We start from the raw sequence: 22033 nt of genomic DNA on the forward strand, positions 1-22033 counted from the left end.
ACTTCCAGAATTGGTAGTGACTGCCTATGATTAAGAAGTGTAGACACTGTTTTGATCCTACTGCTACCTTTATGCAAAGACGGGTATCTTGAAAGTCCAAACAGTATACTCAATCTTCTTCAGATAAGCAAGGAAAGATGGAATGCACTGTGACTATGTGAAATGCTTCTCTGAAAATGAATGCATTTAGGTTGAAGAGACACAGAGTTTTTTTTTTTTTTTTCTCTGACACCGAGAATAATCTGAAACAATATTGTAAAGCCTTCTGGTTTGATGGGTCCTCCAGGACCTCCTGGATGGGTCAATTGTCAATCAGCTTTTTCATTTATTCCTTACCAGTGATTTTTGATGAGATGGAGCATGTACCAAGGCCAACAACATAATTCAGCAGGAAGAGAAACAGTGATTCCATTGGCTCTGAATTGAAATGTTGACACTTGAAATGGCAAGTGCCAACATGCAGGGAAAAAAATGCAGAAGAGCAAATATTGAACATCACTCTTCTCCTTTAAACATCCGCGGTGGTGGTGCTGCGGTAGCGTTGTCACCTCACAGTAAGACACTGACCGGTTCGACTCTTAGAGCATCTTCTGCATGGAGACATGCGTGAATGGGCGTACCTTCGTTGAAGGTTGTGCGTTAGGGCTGGCAACTCAGCACGTAAAAATCAACTGCCAATCATTAGCGGACCAGAGTTCCACTGTGGCAACCCCTAACTGGGAAAAGCCAAAAGACACAACTACTCTTCTCCTTTAAACATTTTTTTTTGGGGAGGGCCCCCTTGCACATCCAATGTAGAAGGCAAGTCTCTCAGACCCTTGAAATTATACATAACAACTTTGAGATAACCATACCTCAGACAAAAGAGAATATTCAGGAAAATGGCCATCTCAGACTTAGTATTTGTAAGACAGTTTTTTCCCGTAATTCAGTCTATATATTTCGGGACTCACACTAGTGGGTCCCAAAATTCATATGGTTACCAATTACATTTCTATTGTTCATGACTACCTTTATCCATTTACCTCCTGGAGATGATCTTCTAAGTGTAGACATTAAGGGATAATCTCCCATCCCCTTGATTGTTTCCAGATGGAGATAGTCGTATGGCAAATCAAAAATGCTATCATCTATCCTAAGTTGACTGCATTCTCCTGGAGATCACAGCATATGGCTCTGCAACCTTGCTAGGAAACACAGTGGAGAGCCTGTCTATTTCAAAAACACGATTCTTGTTTCTGCAGGCCATGACAGAATCAGATATGGTCCTGGTTCCCCTGCATCCCAGCAAAGGTACTCTGTAAAGGGTAAAAAGTACAGTTGTGTACCTACCATATATGAAGATGTTCGAGTGTATTCACTGTTGCAGTCATTAGTCTTGTGTTATCCTGCTGGCAGGCTACCCACAGTCGGCCTGAATACCAAAGTCTTGGTCTGGCATCGGTTGCTGTCGCCTCTTCCCTGACGTCAGTGCGCCAAGGGTATAAAAGATGCAGCCGACGCCATTTTCTTCAGTTTTTCTTGCCCCAGATGTCGGGTGCCCCCAAAAGGGTATGCTAAAAATTATGCCAATAAACATGCATGCACTAAGGTAATCATTTCCTTCATCTACAAGCAAATACACCACATAGGTTGTATAGAATAGAGACGTACAGATAAGACCCAGCAAAAGAAAGGGGGATGGTGGGAGGGTAAGCTGGACTGCAACAGTGAATACAATTGAACATCTACATTTATGGTAGGTACACAACTGTACTATGTTCATCGTGTTTCACTGTTGCAGTCATTACTCTTGGGTTGAATCCCAAAGCTGAGGATGGGTGGCTGGGGCTAAATAATATTAGGAGAGGCTATGAGGCACTGCAGTAGCAAAGCCTGCTCTGGATTTAGAGTAGAGAGGTAAGTGGTAGTGCTTTGTAAAAGTGTGCACTGAACTCCAAGTTGCAGCCTCTAAGATGTCTTTGGTTGGTACTCCTCTGAGGAAGGCTGCTGAAGTGGCTGCTGCTCTGGTTGAATGTGGCCTAATGCCCTTAGGCACTGATTTGCCATGTTGTGAATAGCAGAAATGAATGCAATGGCCTATCCATTTTGAAATAGTCTGTTTTGAGATGGCCTTTCCTTGTGATCCTGCAGCATATGTTGCTCAGTCTTTCTGAAAGCTTTAGTTTTGTCCAATTAGAAGCGTAGCTGTCTGTGTATGTCCAAAGAATGCAGAAGTCTCTCACCCTTGTTCTGTGGGTTTGGATAAAAGGTAGGCAAGTGAATGGTTTGGTTAAGGGCCACACTGGACACCACCTTAGGCATAAATGTCGGGTTTGTCCTCAGAGGAACCCTGTCTGGATGGAAAATGATAAAAGGTTCCACACCCATGAGTGCCTGTAACTCCGAGACTTGTCTTGCAGAGGTTATTGCTAGGAGCAGAGCTGTTTTCCAGGATAAGAATTTTATATCAGCTGTTGATACTGGCTCAAAAGGAGGCATTGTGAGTTTTTCCAAGACATAATTGAGGTCCCATGCAGGTACTGGTGCTCTCCTTGGAGTTCTTATGTTTTTGGCCCCTCTGAGGTACTGCCTTATTAAAGGATGAGAAAAGATATATGGTTCAGTATTGTAATGGGCTGAAATGGCAGAGGCATGGATCTTATTTGATGAAAAGGATAGGCCTTTGTCCAGCATCTCAGTTAAGTATTGTAAAATCTGAGGAATATTTGGTACAAATGTATCAATTCCTTGTGCCTGGTTCCAAGCACAGAATCTGTTCCATTTTTCTGCATAAGATTTTCTGGTACTGGGCCTCCTGGTCTCCAAAATGACATCCATCACAGCTTTGGAGAGAGGAGTGTTCTGAATGGCTACATTATCCGCCATGCTGCCAGATTTAAGGTCCTGAGTTGGCTGTGCAGGATCTGATTGTTTTGTTGGGTCAGTCAGTGAGGAATTTGAGGCAAGGTCCAGGCTGGACCTTGAGACCAGTTCTTTAGGATTGGGTACCAGTGCTGGCATGGCCAGTCCGGGGCAATCAGTATCACTTTTGGCTTCTCTTGTCTGACCTGTAGGTGTACCTTGGGGAGGAGAGGCAGTGGAGGAAAGGCATATACTGTTATGCTTTTCCAGCTGAAGGATAAGGCATCCACTTTCCATGCTTGCTTGTGATAAGTCCTTGTGCAGAATCTCTGTAGCTGGCAGTTGTGAGGGGTGGCAAATAGATCTATGTCTGGGCATCCCCATTTCCTTGTTATCATGCTGAAGACTTGTGGATCCAGTTTCCACTCGTGGGGATCCATGAGGTTTCTGCTTAGTTAAATCTGCCAGAGTATTTATCTTTCCTGGCAGGAATTGTGCTTGCAGGTGAACTTGATAAGTCAATGCTGTGTCCCACAAAGTCATGGCTTGTCTGCAGAGGGGATAGGAATGTGTGCCTCCCTGCTTGTTTATGTACCACATGACTGTAGTATTGTCCGTCTTTATCAGTAGTTGTCCTGGATGAAGTAGATCCTTCAAAGCTGTCAGGGCATTCTGAACAGCTAGCATCTCTTTTTGAATGATATGAAGATGCATCTGGCTTGTGGGCCATGTGCCCTGAATACATTTTCCTGCCATATGGGCCCCCCAGGCATAATCTGATGCATCCATTGTTAGTGTCTGCCTGGCTGTGGGTAAAGTGAATGGCTGTCCCTTGTTGGGGTGACAGGCCTGTGCCCACCATCGAAACTCCTGTTGCAGGCAGGGAATAAGGGTAATTAATGTTTCCAGGCTGTGGCAATGTTGAGTCCAAACACTTTTTAGATACCATTGTAGTTTCCTCATATGCAGTCTGGCATATGGAATTAGCAGAATGCAAGATGCCATGAAGCCCAAAGCCTGCAGAATTTTTCTTGCAAATAACTGGGCCTTTGTTGCCATCATTTTGAAGTAAGAAGTCAGTTGCCTTTGTTTGTCTGGTGTGAGATAAGCCATCTGGGCAGTTGTATTTAAGCTTGCACCCATGAATATTATCTCTTGAGAGGGTACTAGTTTTGATTCTTTTCATTTACTGTGTACCCTAGGCAAATTAGTAATATTTTTACAAACGCCAGATGCTTTAGTAGAATGTCCTTGTTCTCTGCTTGAATAAGGCAGTCGTCCAAGTAAGGATATATTTGAATTCCTCTTTGTCTGCAAAATGCAATTACTGGTGCCAGGCATTTTGTGAAGACCATGGGTGCAGTAGATAAGCCAAAGGGCAGTGCAGAGAATTGGTAGTGCATTGAGCCAGCTATGAATCTGAGGTCTCTTCTGCAAGATTGTCTGACTGGGACATGCAGGTATGCCTCTTTTAGGTCCAAAGTTACAAGCCAAGCCTTCTTGCCCAGCATGGGCAGAAGCTGCTGCAGAGTCAACATTTTGAATTTTGGAATGTCCAGAAATGTGTTTAGAATAGACAGGTCCAGTACTGGTCTCCAGGCTTTGTCCTTTCTGGGTACCAAGAAAAGTCTTGAGTAAAATCTTTGCCCCTTGTGGTGGTACTCGCTGAATGGCCCTCATGTCCATGAGGGATGAAACTTGCTTTTGTGCCTCTGCCCATTGATTGTGTGGCAGTTCTGGCACACCTTTTGCCCTTGGCAGGGTGTGAAAGAGGAACATGTAGCCCTGAGACACTATATTCAAGACCTATTTGTCCTGGGTGATCATGTGCCAATTTTGTGAAAAAAGTGCTAGTTTTCCCCCTAAGGGGGCTGCCAAAAGATAAGTGCTTGGTGCTTTCAAAGGAAAGTCATTGGGACTGTTTCCTGTATGGCTGTGATTTGTCTTCTCTGCTTTTGGAGGTAGAAGCACCCCATTGTTTAGGCCTGTATGAGCCTTGGGGCTGTGATCTGCCTCTGGGGTGTCTGTATCTGCCTCTTTGTGGCCTGTCTGACACTGGAAAGGACCAATTCTTTGTAGGCCAGTTCCTGCTAAATCTGGGTGGCTGCACCTGTAAGAAATCCTTAACTGTCTGCATAGATTTCACTTTGTCCTCCATTTTCTTCAACAACTCTTCTGCTTTAATGCCAAACAAAGTATCATGCTGTAATGGAGCATCTAATAATTTTGCTTTAACATGATCAGGCAGATTCTGTTCCTTTAACCAAGCATGCCTCCTAATGACAGAACCCGTAACAGCGGCCCTGCAAGAGGCCTCCAGAGAATCAAAACCACATTGAAAGTATGCTTTCCCACTTGTTCAGTTGCACTCAATAAATCCTGCATTTCCTTGTTTTCTGCACATTCATAATTTGTTAACATTTTCTATTTAAGCAGTGACATTAAGTATTGCTGATATTTAAGCATATGAAATTGACAATTTAAAGCCCTCGCATCCAAGGTAGCAGCAGTGTAAACCTTTTTCCCCCATCTGTCCAGTGCTCTTGAATCCCTATCAGAGGGGATATGTTTTTTTGCAGTGGAAGCCTTGACCCCTTTGGGACCCTGAGAAATAGTTTCTGGGTCAGCAGCAGGGTTTTTATAAAGAAATTTATGTGAATCTGGAACCCTGTAGTATCTGTCTGGCTTAATAGGTGCAGGGGGTAAAGCGTCAGGAGACAGGCTGGACTCTGAAAATACATCATCTACAATGTCTAAAACAGGGGGGATAGCAAGTGGCCGGTGCTGAGGTAGTAAAGAAAGTCTCTGAGCCTTTTCTTAGATTCTGAGTAGTCTTGGCTCTCCCAGTGGAAGTGCTCCCTCATGGTATGCGGGGTTTCCCCAAAAGAATAATCCTCAGGAGGAGAGGCTGAATGGATAGATTCTTCAGCATCAGAATCCTCATAGGGAGGAAGAGAGTATTCCTGTTCAGAAGAGGAGTCAGAGGAAATGGAAACCTGATCTGAAGATTCATATTCTGTCTCTTGCCTAGGCCTCTTACCAGGAGAGGGATGGGAACCCCTGATCAAAGTAATTAGGTCTTCGGCCATTTTGAGCATCTGTTTTTTAGGCATGGAGGCCTGTCCATGGGCTTGCTGCACTTGTTTCTTTGTCTTTAGTGGTGCTTTAGTCTTTGCCTTTGAAGCTGTAGTCAGTTTTACATATAACTGTGTAGGCCTAAAAACACCCTCAGAAGCCGATGCCTGCTCAGCGGCTCCGGACCCATCTGAGGGAATATTTTCCAAGTGTCCAATACCTTGAGTTTCCAGCGGCCTAGTCTGCTCCACATGGGAGTCGGAAATGGCCTGCGGCTCTGAGGTAGCGGGCGTCAGGGGCTACGAAAGTGCCTCACTGAGAACCGGCGATCCGGTGAATGGCTTAGAAGAAGCCTCGTAATCAGTTTTGGACTTCGGATGCTTGTCCTTTTCCTTGCATTTCTTGTGAATTGCGGTAGTCGGATGGCTATCCGACGACATTGTGCAATTAAATCTTCGGCCAAAGTAATGAAATGCAAAATCATACCGACGCTTAATAGCGCGTTGGTTAAATCTAGCATAAAACCTGCAATTAGCAACGTCGTGATCAGGGCCTAGGCAAGGAATACAATAAGAATGGAAGGCCTTATGAGGTATTTGCTTCCCACAAGAAATACAATTATTAACTTTTTCTGACATCGGTATGGAGCAAGAAAAAAGTTTCCCCAATGGGGTACTTAGCTTTAAATGAAGACTTCGGATCTGAAATTCGAACTCAAAATTCTCAGGAGTCGGCCAACCAGCACTTGCGAACTGCTTCTGCTTCGGGCACCGCACGGCAAGAAAGACTGAAGAAAATGGCGTTGGCTGCATCTTTTATACCCCTGGCACACTGACGTCCGGGAAAAGGCGACAGCAACCGACACCGGACCAAGACTTTGGAATTCAGGCCAACTGCGGGTAGCCTGCCAGCAGGGTAACCCAAGAGTAATGACTGCAACAGTGAAACATGATGAACTTCCTGACACCTCCAGCAAAAAGTGTTTGCCCTTGTTTCTTCATATTTTTCAAGGTACTCTAACATATCAGGACCAAAAAGCTTTGTCCCAGCCAAGTGGAGGGCATCCACTGTCATCCCTTTACACAAAGGTAGGACATCCACCGATCCAGGAATTATAGACCCATCAGCCTAACTAGCCTGATTTGCAAGGCGATAGAACAGATTATCATGGACCTCATTAACAGGGACATGGTAACCTCCAAACACTTGACCCCACACACTTTGGCTTTGTCAAGGTGAGGTCATGTCTGTTAAATCTGGTTGACTTCTGTGAGACAGTCACCAAAACCATGGACGAGGGGAAGATGGTGCACACCGCTTACCCTGACCTGGCCAAAGCCTTCAACACTATTACCCACTCGGGTATAGTAGATAAACTCTCTCAACTAGGCATCAATCCCTATATTGGGGCCAGCAGATTCTAAGAAACCAACATTTATTAAATTTATTACAATGTACAGACCGGTTTCGGTCTAATGACCTTTCTCAATGTAACACTGAACAAAGAAGTTAAGTTTGGATAATGAGTGGTCTTTGTCTTATGTGTGTTTATTAAACATTTTAAAGATGTTTTAAATAAAATGTTGCTGTAGCATTTATGTTTATGTTTTAATGCCATGTACAACTGGTACTTGCCATTGGTTGTTATTAACTGATTCAAATCAGATGTTTGGAAAATTTGGGTATTTAAATTATGATGAATATCACCTTTAGTCAAGTCTGAAGAAGGATTTTGTCCAATGATGCTTGCTTTTCTGTCTAAATAAACTATGTTAGTTTTAATATGAAGATTATCTCCCGTGGTCACTTTGATGTCCTGCCCAGTAGAGTTTAGTGGGGCTTTGCCATGAAGATGTCAAAGTTATGCCATGGTAGAAACAGTCTTTCAGCAGGTCAATTGTTAGTATGAAGAAAGTTGAAAAGGAAATAATGTAAAGGAAATTCTGGACAGAAATCAGCAAAGGCAGAACTAACTCTGTGAAAGAAAATGCAGAAGACTGCCTAATTTTAAAGCTGTAGACGGAGTAAACATACAAAAGTCAAATGAATGTCCACATTCTGAAACTGAAGCAGTTGGTCAAGCGGCTGAACCAATACCTTACGAATTTCCTGGAAGAAATCACAAATGCATAGAGAGATAAGCAACCACAATTGCCAAAACCATCTCTGTCACAAGAAAACAGAGATTATGAGAAGTGCGAGAATCAAGTGTCACAGACAGAGACTCTTCATGTCATGTTTCCAAGAAAAGTTGCAGTGCAGCAACAAGTGTCCCAAAAGAACATTCAGATATCCAGTGTGATGGTTCTTTTTAAATACTCCACATATGGAACCCCTATGGAGAAACAAGGCATGTCATGATACTTGAGAGTGAAAAGCTGCATTTTTCAAAATGTCTTCAGAATGTGCACAAAATGGTCTAATTTAATGTGAAATACCCATGAGATATTTATTGTAGAATTAAAAAAATTAGAATGATCAGGGTAATGCAATGAGTGGATACTTCACAGAATGTACCAGATATGCAGATATTTTATAACTAAAAAGGAGAATTTTTATACATTTTATTCTAGTGTGTTAAGTCAAAGTAAATGTCTTCTGAATGCCAAATAAACATCCTTGGTGTCTCTGGTTTGTTTATTCAGTTTGCCCACAAGCCCACAAGATCACATAAGCTTAAAGCAGCAAAATAAAAATTTTGTGTAAATGCTACTGTGACTGATACATCTATTCATGTAACATACCAAAATTTCACTCTCTTAACTTGAAGTAAATGTCTGGTTCACTCACTCAAGCACAGCAGTAGTGCTAGCTGCAGACAAAAAATGGCAACTTACAGTGCTTCACTCTTCATAGGGGGCCAGGCCTGCAACAGTAGTGCTAGATGCTGAAACTCTGTTTCTTGGGTACTGGAGTGCAACAGCTCTAGAAATAAGTGATATCTTTTCTGTTCATTGTCAACATCAGTTATCTCCACCTGGAGAAAATTAGAAAAAAATATTCTTATTTACTGGTAAAAAAAAAAAAACAAATCTGCAAACTCTACACAGTGCATGGGCCACACATGCTAGTGCCAGTTATAAATACAATGAAAACAATGTGATACAATGGGCAATTAAGGAAATAAAAATACTTCCAAATCTAGCTAGAATGTTCCTTCTAAAACAACCACCTAAAGGGGTGTTATGAAGCCAAAGAGTGACTGACTGCTGTCTGTTGTACGGCTTGTGTTTGTACTTTACTCCAGTATTATTTTCCTTAGAAAGGACGGAGAAGGCCTTCTTGACTTTAAAATGTTTCATATATACCTGAAAATTTCTGTAATTTTGTTTACTTTTGCTACTATAGCTAAGAATGGTGAAAAGAAGCAGGAACGTGTACTAATAAAGGATGGGGAAGGATGACATGAGCAACAATGCAAGTAGCAAAAGGTAATGTACAATGAAATAATGAATATGACAAGGTGGAAAGCAAACTTTGTACACAAACCATTGTTTATAACTTTTATTAATAAACCTTTACAGTGAAAGCTGTACCCATCAATTACATCAAACAAGAGAAATAAATCCACCACTGGAAATGTTTAAACCCCTACATGGCTTGTTTGCACTGTGGAGGTGGTACCGTTCTCTATTACCTGGACCCTAATCAACTGGTTTAGGTTCATAGGTAGGTACTAGGCTATCGGCCAAAGGGCCTATGTAAGCCCAGCCAACAAGGTTCCCTGGCTTGTGCCACTGTTGAGCAGAGACACAGAAGTGATCCCTGGGGTGTATTTCCTATTTCCCATCCACTCATCAAGATTTGTTTTGAAGAGTGCTAATGAAGAACTTTGCTTGACATAGATGGGTAGCCTGTATGGGAACTCTCTGGGACAGGAATCTATCCCTCCAGCATGTCCTGTTTATTGTGGTGACAAGGTTTAGGTCCCTAGAGCATGTAGCTCAGAGGAATTGGGATTTCTTTAGATGTAGCATATCCAACAGCTCTGGGTTTGACATAGCTTTATATGTTAGGCAGAGATCACCTTGGACTAGGCGATATGCTACGGAGTAAAGCTGGAGTTTTTTGAGTTGTTTGCAATTCTTAGAGGTAAAAATACTGAATTAATGTATCCTAAAGAAATGCCCAGCAGTCAAATCACTCCAAGAAGTATCAAACTCCTCTGGCCTCAAACACATAGTCCAAACTTCTACCATTACCGTACCATTAAAAAAATGGACAAATCTATCCAAATATGAAAATAGCTTCCCAAGACCTTAGCCACTCACCACAAAAATACAAACTGCAAATATGCCCTCACAAAGATATAAACATATCCAGCTATTAAAAAAGGAGTGATGAGTAAACAAGTAGACTGTATTCATGTCATGACCAGACACCTTTGACAAGCACATGCTCCAAATTACACAGCAGGGAACTCTGTAACCAAGCTTCACCAAAGGAGAAAAAGTAACGCAATAAATTGTATTTATTAAAAAAAATAAGTAACTTTATTTTGTTTAAATAAGTTGTATCAAGGCAGTAACTTACTCATGTCAGTATAGTTATTTCCTTGGTCTAAACCCCTATGAGGTAAACCATACTATCATCTGTAAATCCACAGCTTTCAACTGCCCAATGGGATTACTCACACATATATTTTTCATCTTAAAATAATATTACACATTTAACAGTATTAAAACATTTGGCATGTCACACAGTTAAGAGTAGTAGACTTTGTTCTTGTCTGAAATACTGGATGCAGAAACTGTGATTTTGCATCTGTGTGAACATATTAGCCCTCTGTGGATACTCGGGTAAACTTAATACTAAAAAAGGTTCTAAGCTTGTTTCCCACCTTTCCTGTAACAAGTCTAGTCCAGATACAGATCTGCTATATCCAGGACTGTTTTGTAAGTTTCTGAGCCCCCTCAGACCTTTTGGTGTTGGAGGGAAGCCTTCTAGCTTTATCAATCAGTGGGAGTGGTAAGCACTAGGTAGTCTATCTAACACAAGAGGAGTGGTTTCTGGCCCAGAAATTGTAGTTTATTGGCCGTTTGGGCAGTTTTTCCATCCCTTTCAACTTTCTGGTTTAAAAGCCTGTGTTTGCGTGGGTTTGTGCATCTTGCAGCGGCGCCCAGCTGAAGTAAACTATTACCGGTGCCAGAAAGTCTGTTCTTCAATTTTTCCCCTTAGAACGTGCTTGTTCTTTTACTTCTTGCACTTCAATTAGCTTAATTGGTTAGCACTTTAACAGGCTTTTGTAGCATTTATTGTAGCACACTTAGGTGCTATCAGCACTAGCGGTTCCTACGCAGTAACAGCACCAGTACTTATTAGTTATGACTACCCCTCCTTGTGTGATTGCAGGGTAATTTCCTGTGCTTTCTCCTGCTAACTTGGTGCACTTAGGAATTCTTGCACAGTGTGGCAAATGTCTAATGTACACAGACAACCCTCTCCTCTTACCTCCCAACACTAATACATGTGAGAAATGCCCTTATATCACCAAACCGGAAGCAGTGCAGGCTCCAACAAGACCGGACTAGCTGGTCAAGAGGAGAAGGTCAACACCTGCAACTGACTACAAAGAACACACAGCCCTCCAAAACACCAACCATCACAACCCGCACACAGGAACACAAACCATACACCCACCTTCGTGGAGGATCTCAATAAAAATTTACCCAAACAACAGAGACCCCTGAGACAGATATGCACTTGACCACCACAACACAACACCAACCCAGAACACATAGTTCACCACCACAGTGTGCCCCTCAACCTAAGCCCTTAAGGCAAAACACTTTGCCCGATGCACTAATCATAGGAGACTCAACTGTGAGGCACTAGAGGAAGCAACATCCTCGACCTGGTTATCACTAACATGGGAGATCATTGCTCCACACCTATAGTCAATTCCTCCCTGGCTAAATCCGACCACAAATTGATCACCACAGAAATTCCATCTCACCTACAACCCCCACTAAGGTGGCCACCAAAAACTTCTCTAAAGTTGACTTTGGGCTCCTAAAAACAGAGGTGGCTAACTTCTTGGCACTCTTGCCAATGGAAAATACCTGCATGACTGCCAAATCATACACCAATGCACTGTACGAGCACATACACAAATGCAAGGACCTTGCCATACCAAATAGATCTAAGATGCTCTTCTCCAAAAAAAGGAGGCCAATCCGGTAGTCTCCAGCCATCAATAAACTCTACAACAGAAGAAACTGTTGCAGAAAAAAATTAAGTCACAAGACTGGAAAACCTCCCTTATCAGTCTCAACAAAAAGCTGAGATCCCTTATCTCCTCTAAAGCCAGCTATGAAGGCAGAATTGCGGCTGACACCAAAAACAACCACAAAGCCTTCTACAGCTACATCAAAACCCCCCAAGGCAATACCCAGATTTGCTCCGAGTTATTGCACAATGGCACCTCCTATACTGAGCCAATAGATATAGCCAACATACTGGCCGACGGATTCAGTGCCAACTTTACCCCTATCCCCCCTCCAAGGGCCCTATTACAATTCCAGAAGAAAGCTTGGTACCCACCATTTCTGCAGCACAGGTGAAAGCTGCATTGTCCAAAGCCAAGAATACAGAGTCCATGGGACATGATAACATCCCTGGCTGCATCTTCCATGAGCTACAAAACGAACTGGCACCACATCTGTGTGCCTTGTTCAATCCCAGCCTTACCTCAGGCTATGTACCTAACAAATTGAACACTGCTACAGTCATCCCGCTCAATAAAGGGGGAGCAACTACAGACACTGGGAACTATCACCCCATTAGCCTGATGAGTCTGGTATGCAAAGCTACGTAGCGCATCATCATGGACCTGCTTAACAAAGATATAGGCAACCTCCAAACTCTTGAACCCACACAGTTTGGCTTTGTCAAGGGGAGCTCCTACCTGCTGAACCTGGTTGACTTCTTCGAGGCAGTCACCAAGGCTGTGGATGAAGGTAAGGCAATGCATACAGCCTACCTCGACCTGGCCAAAGCCTTTGATACCATTCCCATCTCAGGTATCAATGATAAACTCACCAAACTAGGCATCAGTCCTTACATCACTAGGTGGGTTGCAAATTGGCTCACAGACTGGACCCACAGAGTGAAAGTTGCGGATTCCAAGTCAGACTGTCAACCAGTCATGAGTGGAGTTCCACAGGGCTCGGCCCTGGGCCCCTTCCTGTTTGCCATCTACTTCTCAGAAGTCCAGGCCAACACAGAAGGACTCTGGCTGACCAAGCTCACTGATGACTGCAAGCTAAGAGTCATTATCATCTCCACAAGTGATGCAAACATCCTACAAAAGGGCCTCTCTGAGACCAGTGACTGGTGTCAAAACCATGGCCTGAAGCTTAATGCCAAAAAATCCATTATTATCCCCTTTGGAAAAAACTCAGTTCCCAAGAATTACCACGTTGATGGGAGCCCACTGAACACTGAAGGGACCATAAGAGATCTGGGCACCCAGGTCAACAGCCACCTCACCTTCAAGCACCACACTGCCACTGTGGTCAGAAAGTCCTTCTATGTGGCACATCTTATAACCAAAGGTTTCACATCGAGGAAGAAAGAGGTCATCATCCCTCTCTACTCATCCCTCATTAGACCAGTCATCAAATTTAACACCCTGTTTGACATGTACCTGACCAGACACCTACAACAGCTGGAGAGGCCACAAAAGTACCTCACAAAAAGGATCCTAAGCCTTAAACACATTTCCTACATGGACAGAGTCAAGAAACTTCAGCTGTTCTCAGTCTCTTTTCGTCTACTTAGAGGTGATCTCTGTTTGACTTACAAAGCCATGTCTGACCCAGCAATACTTGAAATGCTACACCTAAAGAAATCCCAATCCCCCCGTGTCACACGCTCCAGAGATCACAACCTCATTACTACAATTAACAGAACATGTTGGAGGGACAGGTTCATCTCCCAAAGACTGCCCATATTCTGGAATAAGCTTCCCATTCATGTCAAGCAGAGCACCTCACTGGCCATCTTCAAGGGAAATCTTGACGAGTGGATGGGTAACAAAAATTCACCCCAGTGATCACTCCACTTGCTCTACTGGATAGGGGCACTGTGAGCTAACATCGGGTGGCACGGTGCCTGGGCAATTTTTTTGGGCTAGGCTTGTAAAGGCTCCAGGGCCATTAGCCTAGTCCAGACATGAACTTATTTGCCATATTGCATACTAAAAAATTATCAAACAAACCTACCAAATAGTGCATCACCTTGCCAGAATCTATTTTACACAAAGTCTGACTGAGGAAGGCTTGATGGTCAACAGATATGAATAGAAAAAGTACATAAAAATATAGAGGAAGTGGGACTTGCCAACTACATCTAGAATCCTCTACTGGAAACATGCACATTGTTATTCTCTCCTCCCCCTTAATTTCTTAGGCAACCCAAACCCCATCTTGAAAAGTATTCATAAGCCAGTAAAGTGGCTGCATTGCCCGACAGTTTCAGCAAGCAGGCATGCCACATTAAAGATTTCAGGACTTCACACATGACCTGGATAAGTAATCAGGTTAATTCTACTTTGACAAGCAGAAGAGAGAAGTTAGAATATGATGAAGAAAGTGTAATAACTAAAAATATGAAGTACTGTGCAGCTAGCAAATGTACCCATTTCTAAAGAGACTCGAGTACGTGTAAACTAACAGCTACTCTGAGACCAAAAATATCCCTCAGTCACCCATCTGAAAATCTATTGCCATACCACAGCCATTAAAAACCAAGAATCATAAGCTAATGGTTAAAGGGGATCAGCTAGAGATGAAGGTAAAGATCTGCTTTTAAAGATAAACAAACCTATTAAAACCTGTATGATTAAATGAGAACTGCAACAAGAAGTTTCAGCTGTCAGCTTCAAGGCACTTGTTAATATCAGTCAAAGAAGCTATGTCCAAGACCTCATGTGTTGAGAAGACAGCAAAACCAGTGGACCACAGGGTAGTCAGTGGCTGTCACAGTGGTAAACTTGGAATCTACTGATGGATATCAGCAATGGGAAGGATGTCAAACAGAAGCAGGTGTTTTTTCAATGCAATGCATGCAGATGGCTCTCCTGATTCATCTGAGAGGTACCAGCTGCAAAGGACGACACAGCAATACTTCTTGTGAAAGTCAGTGAGCAGAAAGAGTTTACAGGCCATGGAGAAACACTACTACTGTCTGGCCTCAAAACTGTTCAAGCAAACTATCTGGCACTTCAGGAGAGGGAAGGCTATGATCAGCAATAAAACAGAAGTACTGACCACAACAGAGAAGATGGTTTTGGGATGGAATGCATTTTCTAATACGTTTTTTTACACAGGTGAATATGCACTTCTATCTGGAAACCATGCTTGAAATCTTCAGTGGACTGAAGGCTCATGAGTGTAAATGTAGTAAAACTGATGGTTAGAAGCCTCCACAGTGGTAAGAATGTATTGGCCGAAGGTCTCTGTAAGAATACAGCTACAAATGAGATTGAGCCACAGATATTGAAGGCATTGGGTATTGTGGCTGACTTGCCTCTTCATGGTTACACTAAAGGCAGTGATACAGAGTTTGGATTGGCAAACTCACCTGGTAGTTCCAGTCCTTATCAGTGGGACCATAAAATGAATTCAGACTAAAAATATTACACTCCCTTCCTTGGAAAAGCCTTAGCCAAAATGTGTACAGGAGACTCCATCTGGCAGTTGAACCCAGAGTTCAAGAGAAATAATGCATTTTTTTCAGGCAGTGGAGCAACTCTTAAGCCTTTTGCAGTTTTGTGGGGTTTGTGGGAGCAAGCTACAGTTATGTGGACTCTGGGAAGGCTTAACACTATTCATCTTACAATACATGACTTGAATCAATGAGTTTAACTGGAATGGGATTACACTAAGGAGTTTAGTGAAATCTTTGTTAGATGCAAGTTGCAGTTTTACAGTCTCAACACTAGTACACTACAAGGCTTTGAAGGTAAGGAAGTTTTCTCCTTGCTTCCTCAGATGTATGCACAAACAGTTAACATATTTAGAGAAGTGGGCCACTTCCCATACTGGGAGTAGACAGGCTTGCTTCCCTACAAAAATGCTTTTGTTTTATTTTATAATAAAATTCAACTTTCCCACTGTTGGCTTAGACTCCAGACATTATGCAGTATGAATATATTAGCTTCAGTTTATTTACTGACTTTAATTTACCACGAAAGTCTGACTAGGCCCAAAAGGCCCATTTTCAGCAGAGACCTGGAGAGAAAATTTCCACATGTTAACATACCACATATTTAAAATTAGTAACAGCACTTACAGTTCAAAATGAAGGATAAGGCTCAATACAAAACATTATGCAATTACAAACCATTTAAATGTCAGTAGCAGCTGAGTCAAGAGGAAGAGAAGCAAACATATAGCTGAAAATATAAAGTACATTTTGTTATTGTGAAAAGACAGGAAATGCAGACAGAAAAATGCAATTAATTGTAGACGGTATTAGAGAAGGACAGGAAGGTAGGTAACAGATAAACCAGGAAAAGGGTGTAATTAGTTACTATCTACTTGTGTTTTTTGGCCTGTGTCATGGAAGGCTCTGTGGGATATGGAGTACTGTGGATACATCTGTGTGATATCCAGTTCTCTCTTAGATACAGTGAGAGCTGTAATCACATCAAATCAAGTTTGCTTAAACTACATGACTGGCTTTGTCAAAGGTGTGGCTCAGCACCACTACTGTTACAGTAGCTATTTTCATACATGGAACATCAAAATGCATCAACATTGGAAGGCATCTCATTTACAGATCTGTAAGACAAATCTACTTTATCTAAGATGATGTCCATTTGACTTCATCTGACCATTATCTACTGACACAGATACTTGAGTAAATAACTAGTGAGTGCAAAATGGTTGTGGTCTTAATAGAAAAGTGGAATACTCTGTTCAGGTGAAGGAAAAAGTCCTACCCTTAAGAGAGGAGTTTAAGCACTTTAAGCTTTTATTCACAAATGACGGTAAAAAGTGCATGAGATGGACAGACTAGGACAGCAGTCATAGTCTTGGAAGCACTAAAGAATATGATAGTGAATAAAACGCTGAGTTTAAAGGTACAGCTCTAGGTTTAAATGTCATTCTGCATCTCATCCTAGTTTATGGTAATAAACTGTAGATACATGTAGCAGAAACTACAGGAAGGGGAGTGTGATGATCTTTGAAAGCCTCAGAAGAAAGCCGTCACTCCTTTGGATCAACAGCAGCCAAATGAGTTGGTTGGACATATTTTAACAATGCTCCCCAAGCCTAGACTATGGGAATGAGACACAAAGGCAGATTAAGAATATCAGGAGGGTACTACATCTTTCAGCAGGCCTGTGAGTGCTTCTGAATCCTCAAGTATAAGCTGGAAATTGTGGTTGGCAAAAGGGAAGCTTGGTCTGCCTAGCTTTTGTCTGCTACCACTGTGAACTTCATCATAAGATGTAGGAGGAAATTATGAGAACACTTGAGTATTAAAACAAACTAATTCACTTTATACCATCTGAAGATCAGCTACATGTTTTTCTAGAGAAGCTAATACATTTTGTTAGAGGGTTTTGCTGAAAGACATAATTCAATTATGCTGAGGGTATTTATAGAGTTTTATAGGTTCTTACGGGCATTTTAGAGAAGTTTCCCAATATTGTAATCCATGCACACATTCTTTCCTTTATCAATGCAATTCTAATAAATATTTCACTTTTACTGACATACTCTAAGGTCTCTATATTCAAGAAAGTAGAATGGCATATAAAGAAGCATCTTGCTTTGCATAAGACAACATATAACATTATTTATTTAAATGGGTCTATATTATAAGACCGTAAGTGCATATGTGCGACTACATAAAAGTCAACACATAATGCACGAAACCTGACAATAGCAAACAGCTACGTAATCGAATTTTTCCCTTGGGAAAAAACTTGCGCATCCGTTCACTAAAAAAATAATTTAACACCATAAACAGGTGGGGGGCTCTGCCCCCATACCCTCCTAACTAAATATACCAACTCCAAGATCGCACTATAAAGAAGGAAAGGGCAACTCCGTGAAGTTGGCCAACTATCTCCTTGCCCTATGACATATTCATCAAATCGCTTAAATGCGATTCGATGAATGTGTTGCTGTTTCTTTATTCGCTCAGAAACCTTTTCGTGCTTCAAATATACACCCATTTAAACAGTTGTCCTAGTGATATTTCTACCACCATGTTTATTTATTTATTCAGTCAGTTATGCTTATTTATGTTAAACTGCATCACGCTCTGAATTCTGCTATACAAATATTAGAACATCTCAGTTGGGCTATAAAAATAATTGTAAAATCAAGCAAACTGTTTTAGATCACTTCACCAATATGGATTTCAAGTAGCCAGGAGGAAACAATAAAATTATGCCCAACCTTTTGAAATACGCCTAATCACTAGACTTCTGATAAGTTTTTAAATGGCAGCAGGGTCAGTCACCTTCATTTAAACTTCCTGCGTTCCTACCAAAAATAACCACATTCTCACTGTGTCACAGGCTGTTAGGGGGCACAACTGGCTTTTTCCAATGGGGCATATAAGGTGTATCAGAATTAGGTAAATGTATTAGTAAATGTAGCAAAGCAGCTCACATTTATACTCTCTGTACAGTTCAGAGTTATTTTTTTTTTTGGTCTTCAACTTCAGGTTGAGGGGGCTACCAGTCTGAAGACTGACCAGGGTGCTTGATGAGCTAATTTAATGCAAAGCCAATTCTCCAGTTGTTAAGGCCTTGGTGGACATAAGATACTGGATTGAACTAAATAAGTTAAACAAAAGTACAACAGCATTCTTAGACTTTCTAAGTTTAGTGTCCGAAGTACTCATTTAAGTACAAACCTTATACAGAGGTATCAGTTGGCCTGATCTGCAGATAAAAAAATACCATGTTTGAAGATGTAGTGTTGGTGTTTAAGTAACTCTGATTCAGCTAAATTAACTGTGCATCTTAAATGCAGAATCATGATGATTAGGGCAAGGTGACAATGGTAGCTGCCCTGAGAAGAAACTATTAGGGGAAATGACAGGCAGCTGTCAATGAGGCATAAGTGGAGAACCAGCATCAGGTAAGTGTATTAGTAAATGTGGCAAGGAGCGTGCCTAAGTTCTGTCCACAATTCAGAGTTTATTATTTTGGTCTTCAGCTTCAGGTTGACAGGAACCAGTCTGGTAACTGACCAGGGTGCTAGACGACCTATTAAACTACAATGTGCCATGTAGTTGGAAAAAAGTTGTACCTGTTAATCAAGATAAAGAAATTCTTCTTATCTGTAAAACTTGCTTTGATGCTAGGAAGATGTCTTATAATATGAAATGTGATTACAAGTGTAATGTGCAGCCCCCAACTCTTAATATATTTTATTCAGAAAAATCACCCAGTATTTCAAGTGAAACCAAATCCCTCTACAATTATGTATGTAAGAAATCATTATTTATGTGTGTCTATGTAAGAAATCACATTTCAGTGCAGCAGTCTACAAAAATACCTAATATTACTGATTAAATTACTTTGAAGTAACTAGGTACTAGACTACTACTCCTCCAAGTGTCTGCAACAAAAAGAACGTGAAAGTAGCCTGCATATAGGTTGCTGAAAGCAGGTAATCAAAAAGCAGCTGCCAACGTACTTTTAACTCCTCAGCCTATAAGTAGAGGAACACAAATGATACACTCCTACAGTCTGTTAGTTGGATAAGTAAACCAGCTAACAGCTGCATAGATGCCTACCCAGAATTATGGCATTGCCCAATCTTATTCTGTGGTGTGCTAGAGTGTAACATTACATATGGAGCTGACGGCATCCTCTGTCTCTGCTGCTTTAACACTTGTTACAGATATCATAAAGGCTGCATGTCTATTCTACTTGTTGTTCGTAAGCACAAAGAGACTTCCTGAGAGGAAAGAGGACATGAATCTTTTAGAAGAGAATACCTTGAAAATTATGTTGTCAAGGTGAGTGGAAATTCCATCTGAGTCACATGAACTGTATATAATGCAGACTTTTAAAATCTCTAGGGTTGGCTATATTAGCATAAGGGGTTTGTAGGCAGAATTGTCCCAAAATGTAGGATTAGGTTGTAGACAGGAGTGGAGAGATGTATCCGATTAAAGGCAACAAGGGTAGCAGACGACGCAAAGATATGCAGAACAACATGGGATGAAAGTCAGAGGGGTTGTCCAAGAGCAAAACTGGGAAGCAGATGGAACACTGGAGAAGGAATGGCACCACTGGCAAAACCTAGCTGCCCCATTTAACTCAGAAATTCAAATGCAGAAGCAAAGAACAGAAGACTGGAAGAAGGAGCTGGGGATAATTAGAGAGACTGCTGTGATACAACAAAAGAAGGTCTCGAAGTTCAGAGTGGCATGGCATCTAGTAATCACGGTATCCTAATACTGTGAGCACAGTGAATCAATGAATCAAAAAAAAAAAGCATAAAATGTCATCCTATAACAGAAGAGGTACAGTAGCAGTGAGGTTAGTGAATGCACAGCACGTGTATAAGGAAATAATGATGGCAGAAGAGAGGAAAGGTACATTAGCTTGGGAGGAAAAAAAGGAATGAGCTTGGAAGTAGTGTTCTATAGAAGACATAGGAACTGTGGGGTTTAGAAGACAGACAACAGGATACAGACACTAAGGAGAAATGAGAAAGAGCAGTGGAGCAGGAAGCGAAAGGAACCAATTAAAAAAGCATGTACTTGTATGAAGGACAAGTTAATAATGAAGGTGTGTGTTACTGTTACCAGATTTCATGAACGAAGGAAGAAGACATGCAAAAGCATGGCAAGAGAAAAGGAGGAACAAGAAATAAAGGATAATATATGAGAGATGGGTAGGGCTGAAATAGCTAGATCAGGCCTGAAAAGTTCAGTTGTGAAGCAGATAACTGCAGTGGCTTGGAAATGCTTGTTCTTACGGAGTGAACATGACCGCTGAGGGGAGGGGCTGTTTATTCGAAAATCCAGACCCACTTCTGGACATAGCTTAAACCTTATATTCAGTAAGTAAAATGTCAGCAAGGGTTTAACAATATGTACAGGCAGAGGTCATGAAGGAACAAATGGGATAGATATCACACATCCAGAGTTCATTAAATACTCTAGATGTGTGTTATCTATCTCAGAAGGAACAAATGGGATAGATATCACATATCCAGAGTTCATGAAATACTCTAGATGTGTGTTATCTATCTCAGAAGGAACAAATGGGATAGATATCACACATCCAGAGTTCATGAAATACTCTAGATGTGTGTTATCTATCTCAGAAGGAACAAATGGGATAGATATCACATATCCAGAGTTCATGAAATACTCTAGATGTGTGTTATCTATCTCAGAAGGAACAAATGGGATAGATATCACATATCCAGAGTTCATGAAATACTCTAGATGTGTGTTATCTATCTCAGAAGGAACAAATGGGATATATATCACACATCCAGAGTTCATGAAATACTCTAGATGTGATATTTAAATCTGTCTACATAGAATCAAAAGCAATCTTGCTGACATTAAAAATGAGTAAGTATAAAACTGTCACAGTTGTCTGTATAACTATATTCTACCAACTGCTCCAAAACCAGTGGCAGGAAGACATCATATCATGCATAACTGATACCATCTAAAGGCAAGGAAATGAGCTGACAAAACTAAACCTGTTTCACAGCCATCAATACAGCCTTTCAGTCCAGCCCAATGTGCCGCAATCTAAACTAAAACCAAAAAAATCATTCAATGAAAACATACTTCTTGTGCAATATAATATTCTTAGGGTTATGGTGCTAAGCAATTTATGCCACTATGAACCCTGTAACTATGGTCACAATGTGTGTTTTTAAAAAAATTTAGATCATATATCAGGTTGATTATAGTCATGTGATTTTAACTGAAGTATAAAAAGAAGTGGTTAATACCATTTCCTTATTCTGAAGTCAAGGATGTATTCACCGACGAAAGCGCTAAATAAAATTTGAAGTCTTTTCATCCCTGTGCCTTCTTTGTGGTTTTAGAAGTGTTTCGTGCTTAGTTTTTATACTTCTTGAATAGAATTTATCGCTAAACCAAA

General features: G+C 41.3%; 1 protein-coding gene across 1 annotated transcript in view; it reads right to left on the reverse strand.

The window, feature by feature from the left end:
• The window catches only part of NBAS (NBAS subunit of NRZ tethering complex), a 3380746-nt gene that overhangs the window by 214353 nt on the left and 3144360 nt on the right, over positions 1–22033 (reverse strand). Inside the window, exon 49 of the mRNA XM_044064792.1 lies at positions 8757–8896. Within this exon, the coding sequence (XP_043920727.1) occupies positions 8757–8896 (140 nt within the window). The remainder of the gene's footprint in view (positions 1–8756; positions 8897–22033) is intronic.

This window comes from Protopterus annectens, chromosome 1.part0 (assembly GCF_019279795.1).
Source record: "Protopterus annectens isolate FY-2018-M chromosome 1.part0, PAN1.0, whole genome shotgun sequence".
NCBI lineage: Eukaryota > Metazoa > Chordata > Ceratodontiformes > Protopteridae > Protopterus > Protopterus annectens.